The 15,817-nt window shown below is 34.5% G+C and overlaps 1 protein-coding gene and 1 long non-coding RNA gene across 2 annotated transcripts in view; one reads left to right on the forward strand and one right to left on the reverse strand.

Annotated features, from left to right (window-relative positions):
- LOC131960291 (uncharacterized) overlaps positions 1 to 15,817 on the forward strand; it is a 138,114-nt gene that overhangs the window by 56,557 nt on the left and 65,740 nt on the right. The gene's annotated exons all lie outside the window — the stretch shown is intronic.
- The window catches only part of cacna2d1a (calcium channel, voltage-dependent, alpha 2/delta subunit 1a), a 158,113-nt gene that overhangs the window by 37,256 nt on the left and 105,040 nt on the right, over positions 1 to 15,817 (reverse strand). The window contains exons 12-22 of the mRNA XM_059325449.1: positions 15,282 to 15,386; positions 15,115 to 15,193; positions 12,444 to 12,493; positions 11,550 to 11,639; positions 9,259 to 9,321; positions 7,596 to 7,679; positions 7,135 to 7,209; positions 6,000 to 6,071; positions 5,790 to 5,861; positions 5,636 to 5,697; positions 4,169 to 4,245 (exon numbers count right to left, since the gene is read on the reverse strand). Of these exons, the coding sequence (XP_059181432.1) occupies positions 4,169 to 4,245; positions 5,636 to 5,697; positions 5,790 to 5,861; positions 6,000 to 6,071; positions 7,135 to 7,209; positions 7,596 to 7,679; positions 9,259 to 9,321; positions 11,550 to 11,639; positions 12,444 to 12,493; positions 15,115 to 15,193; positions 15,282 to 15,386 (829 nt within the window). The remainder of the gene's footprint in view (positions 1 to 4,168; positions 4,246 to 5,635; positions 5,698 to 5,789; positions 5,862 to 5,999; positions 6,072 to 7,134; positions 7,210 to 7,595; positions 7,680 to 9,258; positions 9,322 to 11,549; positions 11,640 to 12,443; positions 12,494 to 15,114; positions 15,194 to 15,281; positions 15,387 to 15,817) is intronic.

Here is a 15,817-nt window from a genome sequence, read left to right on the forward strand (position 1 = left end):
CTAAGTTATGTTTATAGATGGTTAATAAACCAAATATTAACCATCTCCAAAGTACTACAATTAAGTCTACATATTTAATCTTTATAGATGTTTTACAACCATTTTCTTAAAGCAAAATAAATCATTTGGAAATCATTAACAAATGCTTAAAATAGTGTTTAATGTTATGAGAGCAACTATAAACCGTTAATAAATAGATAAACATTATTAATTAGAATTGAATTGTTTGTTAATGGTAAAGTAACTATTAACTTACATTAATAAACTATCTATTTACCATTTATAAATGATGATTTAACATGAATAAACGATCTATTTACCATTTATAAATGATGATTTAACATTAATAAACGATCTATTTACCATTTATAAATGATGGTTATTGTAAAGTGTTACCCCAATTTTTTTCCACTTACTTTCTATCACCATAGTTTTCAATTTTTGGTAGGAGCCACTTCATCAAAATTGCAGATCAGAGATGGCAGCCATATAAAGTCTATGAGAAATGCTATATCTTCCAAGCCACTTAGAAGGTCAATCTTGGTGTCAAAATCTACATTTTCTGGGTCAAAGAATCCTTTAAAGCTATTGAGAACATCACTAGATGATTTTTTGATCAAATAGATATGTTCATTTTCAACCAGACTGGAAGGCAACTCGCTTCAAGTGCTGCAGCAGAGAATCCTGAGTTGAAAATGTTCGGAATCTATGTTCACAGCAGAGTGCGGATAAGCTGCCCTGTACACTGCAAAATAAAATCAAGGGTACGCTTTCATCTCATGTTAGATCTTGATCAACACATTATTTACAGTGAGTCATCTAGTGATATTCTCAATAGCTTTAAATGATTCCTTGACCCAGAAAATGTAGATTTTGACACCAAGATTGACCTTCTAAGTGGCTTGAAAGATATATTGGTTCTCATAGACTTTATGCCATAAGAACCCAGACCTAGTTATCCATAAAGGAAAGTTATGGGGGATATATCACAGACCAAGTGAACCACATAGAACACATTTATGATGGGTTTTTTTTTAGTCTTTTTTTTGCTCATTTTGTGTCTTTTTAAAGTAATTTTGTGGGGGGTGTCTTTTTTAAGTAATTTAGTTTTTTTCTGTCAATTTGTGTCTTTTTTGTCATTTTGTGTCTTTTTTTTGTCATTTTTTTTAGTAAATTTGTGTCTTTTTTTGGTAATTTTGTGTCTTTTTTAAGTAATTGTGTGTCTTTTTTTGGTCATTTTGTGTCTTTTTTAAAGTAATTTAGTTTTTTTCTGTCATTTTGTGTCTTTTTTTTTTTTTTTTTTTGCAATTTTGGTCATTTTAATACTTCCTCCAGCGGCCCCCAGGTAATTTGAGTTTGAAACCCCTGTTCAAGAAGATTTGTTACACAGGTGTCATCGTGGGTTCTTATGGGTTATATGGCTGCCATCTCCGATCCACAATCTTGAAAAAGTGGCTCCTACCAAAAATGGAAACCTATGGTGATGGAGAGCATGTGGAAAAATGTTGGTGCTTTTGTCTTCTTTTGTCTTTTGTCTTCTCAAATCTGGTCCTAAGCCGCCTGACTACAAGTGAAGTTACATCCAAAGTCTGCTGGTAGTGTGAGAGTGAGGAGACGGGGTTGTGAGGTAAAGCACAGGAGGAGAATACTTGCCCAAAAACGCTGCAGGGGGGTCCAACACACCAGGAATGGTCAAGAGTTGAGGAGGAGGGCAGGAGAACAGGAGGAGGGTAAAAAGATGAGGAGAAGAGGAAATAGGGGATTTGGAAAAGAGAGCAGGAAAGGAAATAATCCAACAGGGTTACACACAATATTTTATTCAAATGGACGTTGAATAAGAATATTGTATTCAAAAGTAAGAACACTTAGAGTTTAAATAAGATGTGTGTGGAAGATGCAGCAAGTGATTAGGAATTGAGTATCAGGGGAGAGGCCTAGATAAATATTTTAGAATAGAATAGAATAGAATAGAATAGAATAGAATAGAATAGAATAGCCTTTATTGTCATTGTATATATACACAACCAAATTGGAGTGCAACTCCCATTGGTGCAAAATAAGAAACTCAAAATATATATATATATACATACACGGAAAGAAATAGAAAATAAAAATAGAATTAATAAAAAAAATTAAACAAAATAGACTTTTTACATGGGCTGTGCTTAAAAATGTGTCCTCAGATATTGTTCAGTAAATTATTTATCATGATCATGTCATTATTGTGTAATAAATCCCTTAAAGATGTTTCAAAAACCTTCATCAGCCTGTTGGGATTTATTTCGCAATAATAACTCGCTCTTTTTCTCTAGCTTTTAAAGCAACCATGGTGTGTTATCAGTGTGAAAATCAACTTGCAAAAACTTGGATTTTGTTACCTTTACACTGTCAAAGTTAATTACTTTGACGATTTAAAGGTTCCCAGAAAAAGCCAAGATGTTAGCTGCAAAACGACAACCAGTTCAGAACAAAAAAACACAAATTCATATCAGAATAAAAAAAAAAAATAAATCCATGTTTGTGTTTTTTCCCCCCACACACACAGTTTCTCATGCATTCAGCTGCCAAGCCAATAACTACATCTCAAACATTGGAACAACCTTAAAAGCAGCACCACCAAGGAGAGTGTTCAGGCCGATCCCTGCACTTAATGAAACTCGGCGAGAAAAAATAAAGGTGATGAAATGTTCCCTGTGATGGATTACCGACGTCAAGAAAGCTTCAAGTCTCTGCCAGTTGATTTTCACAGCTCTGTGGAATAAAGACTAGCCAATTGCAACCTAATGGTGGGAAATTAAACTTATAATGTATAATATTCTTTGGAAAACAGTTCTTTAGAATACACTAAACCATATAATAAGTATGTTGTCTAGACTGGGTGTGCTGTGCATTAAAAGGCCTCCATACATTCTTTGATGCCCACTTTGGCTGCAGACAGGCAAACACACACACACACACACACACACACACACACACACACACACACACACACACACACACACTATAAAACTGTCCTTTGAGTAACACTATGAGTCAATGACATCTTTTACTAGTGGGAACAGACAGGGCTCAAAAGAGACATGAGACGACAACGCCACACATATGGAACCTCTGATCCACTGTACGGTGTCCAATCAGCTTGAGCATAAACACACACACACACACATACACACACACATTCTTGTACTTCTATCTTTGTGAGGACCCTCATTGGAACAGTGAATTTCCTTGCAAGGTTATAATAGTTTGGAATTTTCTATTAATTTTGTTTTTTTTGTTGTTGTGAATTTTTGTTTTCAAATCCAGTTAGTTTTAATTAGTTTTTAGAGTGAGTTTGCTAGTTTTAGTTCAGTATTTATTTTTTTTTAAATGCTTTAGTTTTAGTTTTTTGTAATGGGGTATTTGTTGGGTGGGAGATTAAAAGAGGTCACAGTAAATTTTGCCTTTATTTCCTTTGCCTGATCCATCTTCATTATGTATGAAAAAAGTTGACAAAGACGAAAACGAAGGACATTTTCACTATAATTTTAGTTAGTTTTATAACCACACAATACAGTTTCAGTTAGTTGTCATTATCATGTAACCGTTAACCCTTAAAACAAAGTCTGAAATAAAAAAAAAGCCTTTAAAGAAGTGAGGACCGGCCGAAATGTCCTCACTTTGCAAAAATGTCCTCACTCTGTTGGTTAAAAACGTGTTCTGGTCCTCACTATGTAGGAAGTACAAGAACACGCACACACACACACACACACACACACACACTCACATAGCGAGGTACTTAGCTGTAAATGAATTGATGAGTACTATATGTGTGAAAGGGGACACTGGAGCCACTCGTCCCGCTGTCTGGCAACAAAAAAACTTTGAACAGCGCCACAACTGAGGGGTGTGTGTTGCCATGGCAACGCTAGAGGCGAGGGCACGCAGGGGTGGCGTAGCTGCATGTGGTTGTGTAATGTACAGTGTAAGTGATGGATAGGAACCATAAGCAGAGGCAGGAGCGTTTCTCAGCCGTAGCACAGAGAGCATTAATGTCGCCGGAGAACATTAGCAGTCATTCTCCAGCCAGCAGCATTTATCCGCTGTCCGTATTAATTGAGGGTTAATGTTACTGAGTGGAAAAACTAAGAATGGCACAAGCGACTGAACTGATTTAGATGGCACTTACATTTTGCCTGGGTGATTGTGTCGGCGATGTTGGCCCGAATGTAATGCATGCTGGAGTCGGGAAGGACCAGGGCCAGGCTGAGGGAGGAAACACACATACAAGTATCATAAAAGTATAAAAATTCAACACTAAATTTTAATTCTTGCCACACTACAGGTGAAAAGGGTTTTTTTTTGTTGAAAACTTATAGATATCACCATGAAACTTCCCCAGTTTGTTATTTACATTAAGGCAAAAAATGTTTGCATTACAAGTTTTCTGAAATTCTATGTTTATATATGCAAATGAGGTGGTACTCATTAAATATGCACTCATTTGCATATATTTCCAGGACATAAACGTGAACATTGGATAAAGCAGATCTCAAAGTTATTTTATTTTGTTGATATGTTAGATTAAAAGTTTTTCACAGAAGGAAATAGGAAAATATTGTATCAATATATATATCAAAGTAATTTATATATATATATATATATGTCTATATATCAGAATATGGATGATATATAGACCTTCAGAATATAGTTAGTGGTAAAAAGTGGTAAGTTTGGTGTCTGTAAGTGTAGCTGAAGTTGATATTTATTGCTCATCATGAGAAAAAGCAAATATGCATGAAACGGCCTTTAAAGGTTTTTATACATTCTTAATAGAAATGACTGTGAAGACAAAATATTGAATGTAACTCAAAGTAATAACAGTTGAGAACATGTGAAACACATAATATTGTGCAGGAGAGTAGGAGCTTTCTAAAGCTGACTATGTTCATAGTACTACACGCTGCAATAGAATGATAACTTTTAGTGAATTTAGGAGAAATCTACAGGCACAAATGGATTAAATATAGTAGAATATACACATAAATGTTAGTTTTGGATGTTTTCTTTCCACTATTCCTGAAGGAAGACATGTTATGGGAGAAAAATCTCAAAATTGACCAGTGCACAAAAAAAACCAACTTAAGCTCATGTTCTGCAACTATTTTGTGATTTTTGAAATCAATGAAAGTTTTTCCAAGAAATTGCTTGAAATCCAGATTGTTGAACCAAGTAAACTGTCCACTGTCTAATCCATTAACTCCATGCACATAATCATGTTCAGCCAACCAATTCAAATGCAAAAAAACCTGCATGGTTCCCTCTTTCCTGGAGAGAAAAATCATCATAACAAATCTTTCAGTAAGTTCTGTGCAGCATTTTTTAGCGGAAGGCTAAATTTTCCAAACAGAACACATTAGTCTGGCCCCTCATGGCTTCAACTAGATCACTCTAAAGCATGCCTGGACTTTGTCCTGAACTTAAAACCACACTCTTCAATCCCAATGAGAGTAAAATGGATTTATGCAATTATGACAAATATTTTGCAAACTGTGTCAGTGCAATGCATCTGGAATTTCTCTGTTTCTTGACTGCAGTTTGGCAAAAAAACTTAACACATGCAATCCACAAGACATACTTAATCTTTGATATTTACCTGTAATCTGTCCCCTTCACCGGTGCAAAGGTGTACGTCCTCTGACACGTGTCAATGTAGCGCTTTGAGGGGCAACACTTTGGTCAGTGCATGTTACATTTCCAAAGCAAATGTGTTCATAACGCTCATAAACATCCTTTTAATGTAAAATTACCTCATCTTGGGATTTCACCAAAGTAGATATTGTGTAATTTCCTGTTAAACCATCAATCATTTTTTTCCTTATCTGTCGACAAATAATCAAACACAAATTATTAGCCAATATATATTAATAAAATCATACTCTTTTAAGAGATACAGTCTTATTGTTGCTAATATGAGCTCATGGAGTCTATAAGAGTTGCAGTAATCCATTTTCCCAAACCTCCACTTTGATCTCGTTCTCCAGCTCTGCATCCAGGAAGTCCAGCGTAACAGGTTCATCAAACTTGGGAGTCTACACAGAAATGCAAGCAATTATTCTGTGTAATAGTGTCATTTATAATATGTGGCCTTTGACTACAAAGGAGTGGAATTAATCAGAAAACATCAGTTATTGATGTTCTGTTTCCCAAAACAGATTCTGATACTTTCCTTTTTGGAGCTTCCAATGGGGAAATAATTATGGAGATAAATATCTGTTGACACTAACTTTTGAATGTTGTGATCATCTGTGACCAATATGTGAATGTGTCATGTACAAAAACACTGCATATCTCAAGGGTCAATGAGAAACATCTTGTTCCTTGTTTCAACAAAGATCATTCTGGATGCATGATGCAGTATGATCGGGACATTTAAAGCCGAGTCATCCAAAGTGAGCGGGGTCATGCAACATTTCTATCCTGCAACATCAACATTTTATCTGCAGCAGAGAAGCTATGCTATGTCCGGTTCATGCTAAAAAACAAGAGATACTGGATCTTTCTGCAAGGGTGCTTTTTGTAACATGTAATTGTGGGTTGATAAAAACTCAATATAAGCAGTAGGAATTCCCTTTGGGCTGCAAATGACAAGAATCTCTACATATTTTCAGTCTAAAAAGCCTGTTGACTATCAGGAATGTCATGTTTAACTTGACCAAAAACAGTCAGAGCTTCTAAAGCGTTTTAAAGTCAAACTTAAGCCCTTTTCCTACATTGTTATGCTTTCCGAGCAGGTTGCGTAAATGACATAAATACGTAAATTATATATTGATACAAAGTACATAGATTATATAAATTATAATGAGTATTTCACTTCTTCATTACATTAAATTAGATGCTATTGCACAATAAACAACCACAATTATATTTCATGAAAGCATTCTACTCAGGTGAAAAGTGGAAGTGGACTTGGCTTCCTGTATAACTTTAATTTCAACCAGTTTCAAGTACTGCATACATATCCAAGCACACACTATGATTCAAGTGTTTCAATGATTTCCAGCACCCATTCAGTAGGAAATCTGCTTAATGAGCAAGTAACCAGACAGGACTGTCCCAGTGAGTTAAGTGAGTTAAGCCTGAGTGATGGCCTACCAGTGGCTGGAGATTAGGATGGAGCAGCACGTATCCATTGGGGTCAATGGCAAAGTAGTAGCCATTTGGTCCAAACTACAAGGAAGATAAATAAAGAAGGAGATATCAGTGAAAATAGGGACGGAGGTTATATATATATATATATATATATATATATGTATATATATATATACATGGCTCTCTCTATAAAAATATTTATATATAGTTCATTTATTTATGCTATTTTAGAAGTTATAAGTGCATAACTGGCATTTAATGGGGATATTTGCACTGACCAAGTTTTGTTGTACATGCACAATGAAATTAAAGGCATTCTATTCATATATTCTATTCTAAAGCATATAATCAATTAGTTGACAAAGTCATATGTACTGGCCCTCTAAGAATTTCTTTAGTCAGGTTCAGGCCTAGTCTCTCAGCTGCGTCCTGTGTTTGTTTGTGTACGTGGTGTGTGCTCTTACAGTAAAGCGGGGCGTCAGTCTCTTGATATCTTCCAGGGAAACATCAATAGCCACAACCCCCAAGATGAGCTGGTTCTGATATTTCTGAGAGGAAAGAAAAGCAGAGGAAGTCACTGTGAGACCCACTCACCAGTCCTGTTGTTCTTTCTGGATGAGTCAAGTCCCTCTGTGCACTCTGAATGATTTCAAGGAAATGGGGTGCAATAGAAATCTGGACAGTCTCATTCCCAAAAGCTTTACATGCCGCCATGAGTCACTGACAAGGCATTTCCAGCCTCCGTCTTGAGCCTAGCGGAGGTAACCCCCGAGTCCTTCGAGGTGCACATGCAAACTCATCTTGAAGCACTTAGCTACTGGATCATTTGTCTCTCTCATCTGCAGGTTTGATCTCTTTTTTGATTTTTGCTTTATGACATGTTAGAAGGTCTTCCTGTGGAGGCACGTGGGAGAGCTGTGAGGGACCTCAGCGTCAACAAAGGATATAAGAGAGCGCCACAAGAAAGAGGGGGATGAAAGTAAAGGATGAGACGATAATTGGGAGTATTCATGTTGTTATTTTTTTTTTTTTTTAGCCTGGGAAACATTACGGGGTGTCGTGAAACCACACTTAAATTCTCCCATGGGGTCAAAGAGTTGAACTTAAGAGCTGGTATCTAGACATTTTCCATGGTTTTCTTCATATTGATTTTGATTTGATTTGGTTATTATCAATAAAAACACGGAAAATGGCTAGATATCAGCTCTTAAATTAAACTCTTATGAGCTTTTTTTGTTGTTATCATCATATTTGTACAAACAAATGTACCTTTAGTTGTACCAGGCATTGAAATGAAAAAGAAATTGAAGAAAACAAACAGCCATGTATACACTACTGGTCAAAAGTTTTAGAACACACCAACTTTTCCAGAATTTAAGTGAAAATTATGCAGTTTAATGTCTCAGTGTACTCTGAAATGAATGCACATTTGCAACATTTAAAATTCTTTATTGAGCATGATAGTGTTTTGAAAGTAAAAAAAAAGATTCAAAATCACATTTTATGTTGGACTAAAGGACTAAAAAAAGACACAAAATGACCAAAAAAACACCAAAAGACACAAAATGACTAAAAAAAGACACAAAATGACCCAAAAAAGACACAAAATGACTTACAAAGACATGAAAAGAATTCAAAAATGGACAAAATAGCCCAAGACTCCATAGAGTTAAGTTGTTAACCCATTTCTTGTTCCCTGAAAAAGGCCTACTTGTATAATTCTGAAATGTACATTATCTTTCAGTTTTGGTTCAGCTTACCTTTTTTTATTTACCTCTGGCAGTTCACCACTTACCTTTGTACCCTTTCAAGCTGTTCATTGGACTTGAACTGCTTGAATTTCAATAAAAAACTGGAAAAATTGGGGTGTTCTAAAACTTTTGACCAGTAGTGTATATATATATATATATATATATATATATATATATATATATATATTTATATATAGTTCATTTATTTATGCTATTTTAACATTACGGGGTGTCGTGAAACCACACTTAAATTCTCCCATGGGGTCAAAGTGTCAGACGTTAAGTGAATATAGTTTGAGTGAGTCAGTCAAGAACAAACCTGCAAATAAGAATGTTTTAAATAAAAAAGGTAGAACTTTTCCTGTCTTTTGTTTACCTTGGGGCCTGTGCTGGTCTTGTTGAAGACAGGCATGGTCCCAGTGATCACCAGGCCCAGCTCCTGGAGGATGAAACATGCAGCATATTGAATAGACATTAGCTATGTAGGCCAATCTGCCACATTCATCATGGCGTAACTTCACAGAATACGTCATGGTGTTTTCTCTGTTTTTCTATGATTTCTCTGATTAATTATAATTTTAAAAATAAATCCTTGTCACAATTAAGTCAATAAATTTCAAATTTCAAATGTGTTATAATTTCTCTTTTTTTCCTGCATTAATTCATGTATTTCTTTTTTTGTTTTATTTTCCTAAATTATGCTGGTTTAGTTTCTTTTTTGATCATGATTTGATTTCATTTTTATCCCTGTTATTATTATCATTATTATTATTATTATTATCAACAGAATTAACAGCATGATAATAATAATAATAATAATAATAATAGTTATTATTGCTATTATTATTAATAAATACTAATACAATAATAATAATAATTGTTATTATTACTATTTTTATCATTATTATTAATAAATACCAATAATACCAATAATAATAGTAAGAATTATTATTATTATTATTATTATTGATATTATTATCATCATCATCATCATCACCATCATCATCATTACTATTATTATTAATAAATATCTGGATTTTGCCTGTCTGTCTGAGTCTGTATGTTTTGTTTTTTTTCCTTTCTGATTGAAGTGTCTGTTGTTTGTTGAATGGCTGCCTTGTTTTATTGTTTGAAAAGAAAAATCCAATAAAAATAATAAGAAAAATAAAAAAAAATATCTGGATTTTATGCAGTCTTATGTGTGTCCCAATTTTTTTTTTTTTTTTTTTTTTTTTTTTTACCAGAATAAAAGGCAGAAACATTTCTGGTGCTGATGAGGTCAGTCCAGTCACAAATGTTGACAGCTTCTTATCAGTAAACGAATGATAATATCCAAACTGTTTTGGCTCCGTTTACCCGACTGGTTTCTTATCTACACTGTCGCCTAAAAGTTAGTCTCCACAGAAGCTTAAGAAGCACAAAAAACTGATTGATGCAGCATTTCTGAAATCATGTTAATCTGTCCTCTCACAAACAGTGCTGGAACAGAGTTGAAGTTGAGTTTACTGGGATGACAAACAGCAAGTTTTGAATAATTGAACAAGACTTATCTGAAATTCTTCATCTGACACAAAACAGATTTCAGACTTCATTTAACTGAAAATGTCACTTTCTTTTCCCAGACTTATCCAATCCAATCCAATCCAATCCCCTTTATTTATATAGCACAATTTTAGCAAACACAAGGTTACCAAAGTGCTGCACAAACAATAAATACATAACACAATACAAAGAGATGTAGTAAACAATAGATCAGTAAGATGCAATAAGATTAAATAAATTAAAAATGGGATAAAAATAAATAAAATAAAATGTAAAATGTACTGCCCGCACAAAATAAAATATGCATGAATACAATAAAAACAAAAAATCATAAAATCAACATAAAATCAACACTCTACGTCAGGGGTGTCAAACTCTGGCCCGTGGGCCAAATTTGGCCCGCAGTGTAATTTCATTTGGCCCCCGAGGCAATACCAAATTATTATATAATTATTGTACTATAAAAGCTGACCCGCAGGTATTATACGGCGCATTTACCGCTAATACTACAAATCCCACAATGCCCTGCTGTTGTTTTGGCGCGTCAATCAGGACAGGACCCAGAAACGCTCCTCTGTGACTGTCGTCATAGCAACCTCAAGCTAGAGCTGTCTCCCAGCTACCCCTTCCCAAAAATGGCGAAAAGAAAGGCAGAATTTATTAACCTGTTGAAAAAGTTTATTTTGATATTTAAATCAGAAGGATGCAAATAGAAAAGAGGCATACGATTTTTATTTAATTTTTCATTAATAAATTAATGACATTGATGTGTTTTTTATTTGAAATTTGTTTTTGCATGTCTGCACTATTTAGTTATATATTGTATGTTTATAAGCGTTGCTGGTTCCATATTTAATGTTAAAGCAAAACATGTTTGGTATATATTAAAAGGTTTATTTGTTCAATGTTGGCCTGCGATTTTATTCAAGTTTTACATTTTGGCCCATTGTGTATTTGAGTTTGACACCCCTGCTATACGTGGTGTTAAAAGCCAACAAGAAGAGGTGGGTTTTTTTTTTTTTTTAAGAAGAGATTTAAAATGAGACAGTGAGGAGGCCAATTCATTCCACAGCTTTGGAGCTGCAAAGTGTGTTGTGTATTTAGGTGAACTGTGACATCACGTACCAGAGCGTCCAGGTAGACGTTGGTCCACTGAACCTGCTTGGCCCTTCTGTCAGCTTTAACCATAGGCCTGCCCAAAACATCCAGGTACTCCTGCAGGGAATGATCAGAGAAGAGCTTTACTTTATTTATTACTTGCACTACAGTCAATTCACCACAAGAGGGCACAATAGGCAAGGCAAGTTTATTTGTATAGCACAATTCAACACAAGGTAATTCAAAGTGCTTTACATACACATTAAAAACAGCAAGACACAATTGAAAACAGTCAATTAAAACAGGGAAATAGAAATAAAAATATAAATAGGATACAATAAGATACAGCAGGATTAAAAAAAAGAGATAAAATAATAAAAAGCACAAGTCAAACATTGTGTAGTTAAAAAGTAAGGGCAGTAGAGTAGAGCAACTGGTTCAGTAATCCAGAGAGAGAGCTGGAGTGAAAGACAAGGGAAGTAACATTTGATGCCGCCCACCAAATGAATGATTACTAATATGTTGCGATTTATTTTGTTTTCTTATTTTATTTCTTTTTCTCTGCTATATCTGTAGCGGATGATTCTTCCTTTTAAATGTTCTCTAATAAAATGACAAATTATAAGTGTATACAGCTGATATTGACACTATAGACATCTGAATTAATGATTTTTGCAGTATAACATTTGTCGGGTAAATATGAATGTAGAATTATTAGCAGTATTGCATGTATGTATTAATTGAGTTTGTTATTGTTTTTCTTGTATGTACTGTTTTTGTTTATGTTGTTTGTATGTCATGTTCTATGTCTTTTTAGGGACCCCAGGAAGACTAGCAGTCGCCAAGGCGTCAGCTAATGGGGATCCATTCAATAAACAATAAACAATAAACAATAAACAACAGAGATTAATTTCTGTTTACCTGAGTGTTGATCCTGATGGCTCCTATAGATGGGATCTCATAGTAGTAGCCTGGGACAAATAGGTAGAAAATAAAAGTTAGGGTAAGGGTTACCATCCAACATCCAATAAGAAACTTTATTTTGAGTAAATAACCAAATAAACTGACAAAAAGCTCAAATGTCTGGACAAGTAGAGCATTGATGTATTTACTAAGACACCACATTTATTTTCATATTCATCTTGTATTCTAATGTTGTCTGAAAGCTGCCAAAAGTCTGGGATTTTATTATTAAACCATAATTTTACCAGGAAAGGTCCCATTGAGATTAAAAATCTGTTTTTCAAGGGAATCCTGGTCAAGACAGAACAGCAGCACAAACAAGGAACAAGTCATAACAAAACAGACACAAAACACCGATAATATTACAACACATAGTGGTCTATGATAGGGCTGGGCGACATATCGATATAAAAGATATATCGATATATTTTTTAATGTGATATGGAATTAGACCATATCGCATATATCGATATAGTTCAAATTTGCACTGTGATCCTTGCTCCAGGCAAGCTGCAGCTTTTATTTAAGATTTCTTCCATTTCCATTTCTTCCAATGGTCATATCATGTTTGCATCTTGCTAATGAGCATGTATTAGTATTATGCATAGGATTTTTATTCAGTCAAATGTAACATTTGCTGAGTTTGTTGATTTTTTAAAAAACTTTATTGAAGGTTTGGACAAATAAACTTCTCATGAAAGCCACGGGTATAAGCTCTCAAATACTTTGAATTACTTTGAATTTAATTTCTATCTGCAACAGAGGCTGAAAAATCTTCTGTTGAATTTCCAGAAAAATTTCAGGTTAAATAAACTCAACTTCTTATAAAAGCCACATGTATAAGCTCTCAAATATAGGTTTTACAGGCATTTTTTTCCCAGGCATTTTAGGCCTAAATGGGTTAAAGAAGAACTAAATGTAAAGGTGTGCTCACAGTGAATGAAATCCTCTGCACTTTGTGTTTGATGGATGCTCATAACTAAAAAAACACAGGCCCAGTTTCTCCCAGTTTGTTTACACAATCAGTGTTTCTCTAATATTGTTTGGTGGACAGAACCCTGCAGGGAAACAAAGCAGACTGCTGCTCAGCTTGTTTCTCTTATAACTTAAGATCCAGATGTTCAGGAGGTTTTTTACCAGGAGCCGAGTTATCTGCTGAAGTCTTCATTCCTCCCAAACAAATGAACCGAGTGATTAAAAACTGCCACTAACTTTTCCTAGTTTCTTGGAAAGTTAAAATGCAGACATGCGATGACTCAAATCCTTAATCCGATTAAAATATAGACCTAAAAACAACCAAGATCCAAAAAGCGTATCACAGAAATGTGCTTAAAACTGGCTAAAAACATACAAAGAGGTGATATGACACCTTGATAAATGCGTATTTCTCTAGATTGGAAAATTCTGTGAAACATTTAGGATAATTTAAGCAAAAGGGGGAAAAATAATCCAGATCCCTTACTTAAGTAAAAGTACTAACACCACACTGTGAAATTACTCCACTACAAGTAAAAGTCCTGCATTCAAAACCTCAAAACAAGTAAAAGTACAAAAGTATCAGCATCAAAATGTACTTATAGTATCAAAAGTAGAAGTACTCATTATGCAGAATGGACCCAATCAGATAGATATTCCACATACATTGTTGGATTATTACTTTTGATGCTTTTATGTAAGCAGTGTTTTAATTTTCTCAAGGTAGGGCTCATTTTCTCAGTGAAAAAGTCACTGATTATGTTTTTTATGTTAAATCTCAACCTAAAAAGTTAAATGCAGTGAAGTAAAAAGTATAATATTTGCCTCAAAATGTAGTGGAGTAGAAGTATAAAATGTAAATGCTCAAATAAAGAACAATTACCTCAAAATTGTACTTAAGTACAGTAAACATACTTGTTAGTTACAGAACTTAAAAAAATATTTAACATAAATCTTAATGCAGCAAAAGTTACATATCATGCTTAAAAAGACCCATTAATCCTTAAAGTAAAATTATGGGGGATATACCACAGACCAAGTGAACCACATAGAACACATTTATGATGTTTTAATTTTTTTTTTTAAATCTACCCCTAAATGTCAAAGATCTGTGATATGACATATATGTTAGATTGGGCGTTTATGGAAGTTATGTTTATGATATTTCTTATTTTAAAATAAATAAACTAGACACCTTTTCTGCTCACAGAAACACAAATTTGCCTTTTTCTTTGCATCTCCACAACATATATCGAAATTGTGACAGGATAGGATAGGATTATGTTTTGTTTATATTTGATCAAATGCACCTAGATTAGAATTAGAATTGTTAAATGGGTTTAAATTTAGCCTAGTAACAAAAAAAAGCTTTTTGAAATGAGCTACTTTTCCACATTTCTGTTTCCAGTTACACACATATTTTGGAGAAGTCACTTCTTGTCACAGTCACACAGTGACACAGTCTTGCCAAGGGATTTAATGAGTTAAGGTGAAGCATAAAGCTGAATATGGGAGATTCTAGAAGATTTTGTTACACGCGTGTCACCATGGGTTCTTATGGGTTAATAATGTCTCCATCCTCCACAGAGGAATATAAGTCATGTGAAGAGTTGTGAGTCACATGTACACAACAGTTTATGTTTCAGCATCATACCTTTATTATTGCAGGCCATCCACTGTATTGGTCCTTTGTCGTAGTTGTGTTGACCGACTGAAAACGTAAAAATTCGCACCTGTGAGGAGAAAAGAGTAAAAAAAAATCTTAATATGGTGATAAAAAGACTGCTGCTTTCTGATCTCTGAACGTGTTTCCAGTCGTACCGCTTGGTTTGGGTTGTACTTCTCAAAGATCTCCTCCGCCCTCTCTTCTCCTCCGTCAGTGAAGAGCATGATAATCTTGTTACAGTTCGCCCTAGACACATTCAACTAGGGCATACAAGGACAAAATGCATTTGCATTTCAAGCAAAGAAAGTGAATAACAACAAATGTTTACTATTTTTCAAGGAACATGTTGAAGAAATGGTTGCAAAAAGAGGTTAAAGAAGGGAAACAAATTCTTGCAGTGATAGAAAAAAACCCTGAAATGCCCAAAACAACCACAAGAGGGCGACATTTACTTTATAAGAACACCACTGGGATTGAGTTGTCAGTGAGTGCTGTGTTCCATCATTATTTTCATAATTGAGTGAAAATGATAAATTAAATGAACATAAATTACATCAGACGGTTAAGTAGATTTCGCAGGGTTTCATCAAGCCGCTGGGTCGGCCTGCATATAAAGTAATCAGAATGAAATAACAGATTGACAGCAACATTCTTCCCATCCCACCACACATAAACACTGCAAAAAAAGAAA

Source organism: Centropristis striata, chromosome 22 (assembly GCF_030273125.1).
Source record: "Centropristis striata isolate RG_2023a ecotype Rhode Island chromosome 22, C.striata_1.0, whole genome shotgun sequence".
In the NCBI taxonomy this organism is placed as follows: Eukaryota; Metazoa; Chordata; class Actinopteri; order Perciformes; family Serranidae; genus Centropristis; species Centropristis striata.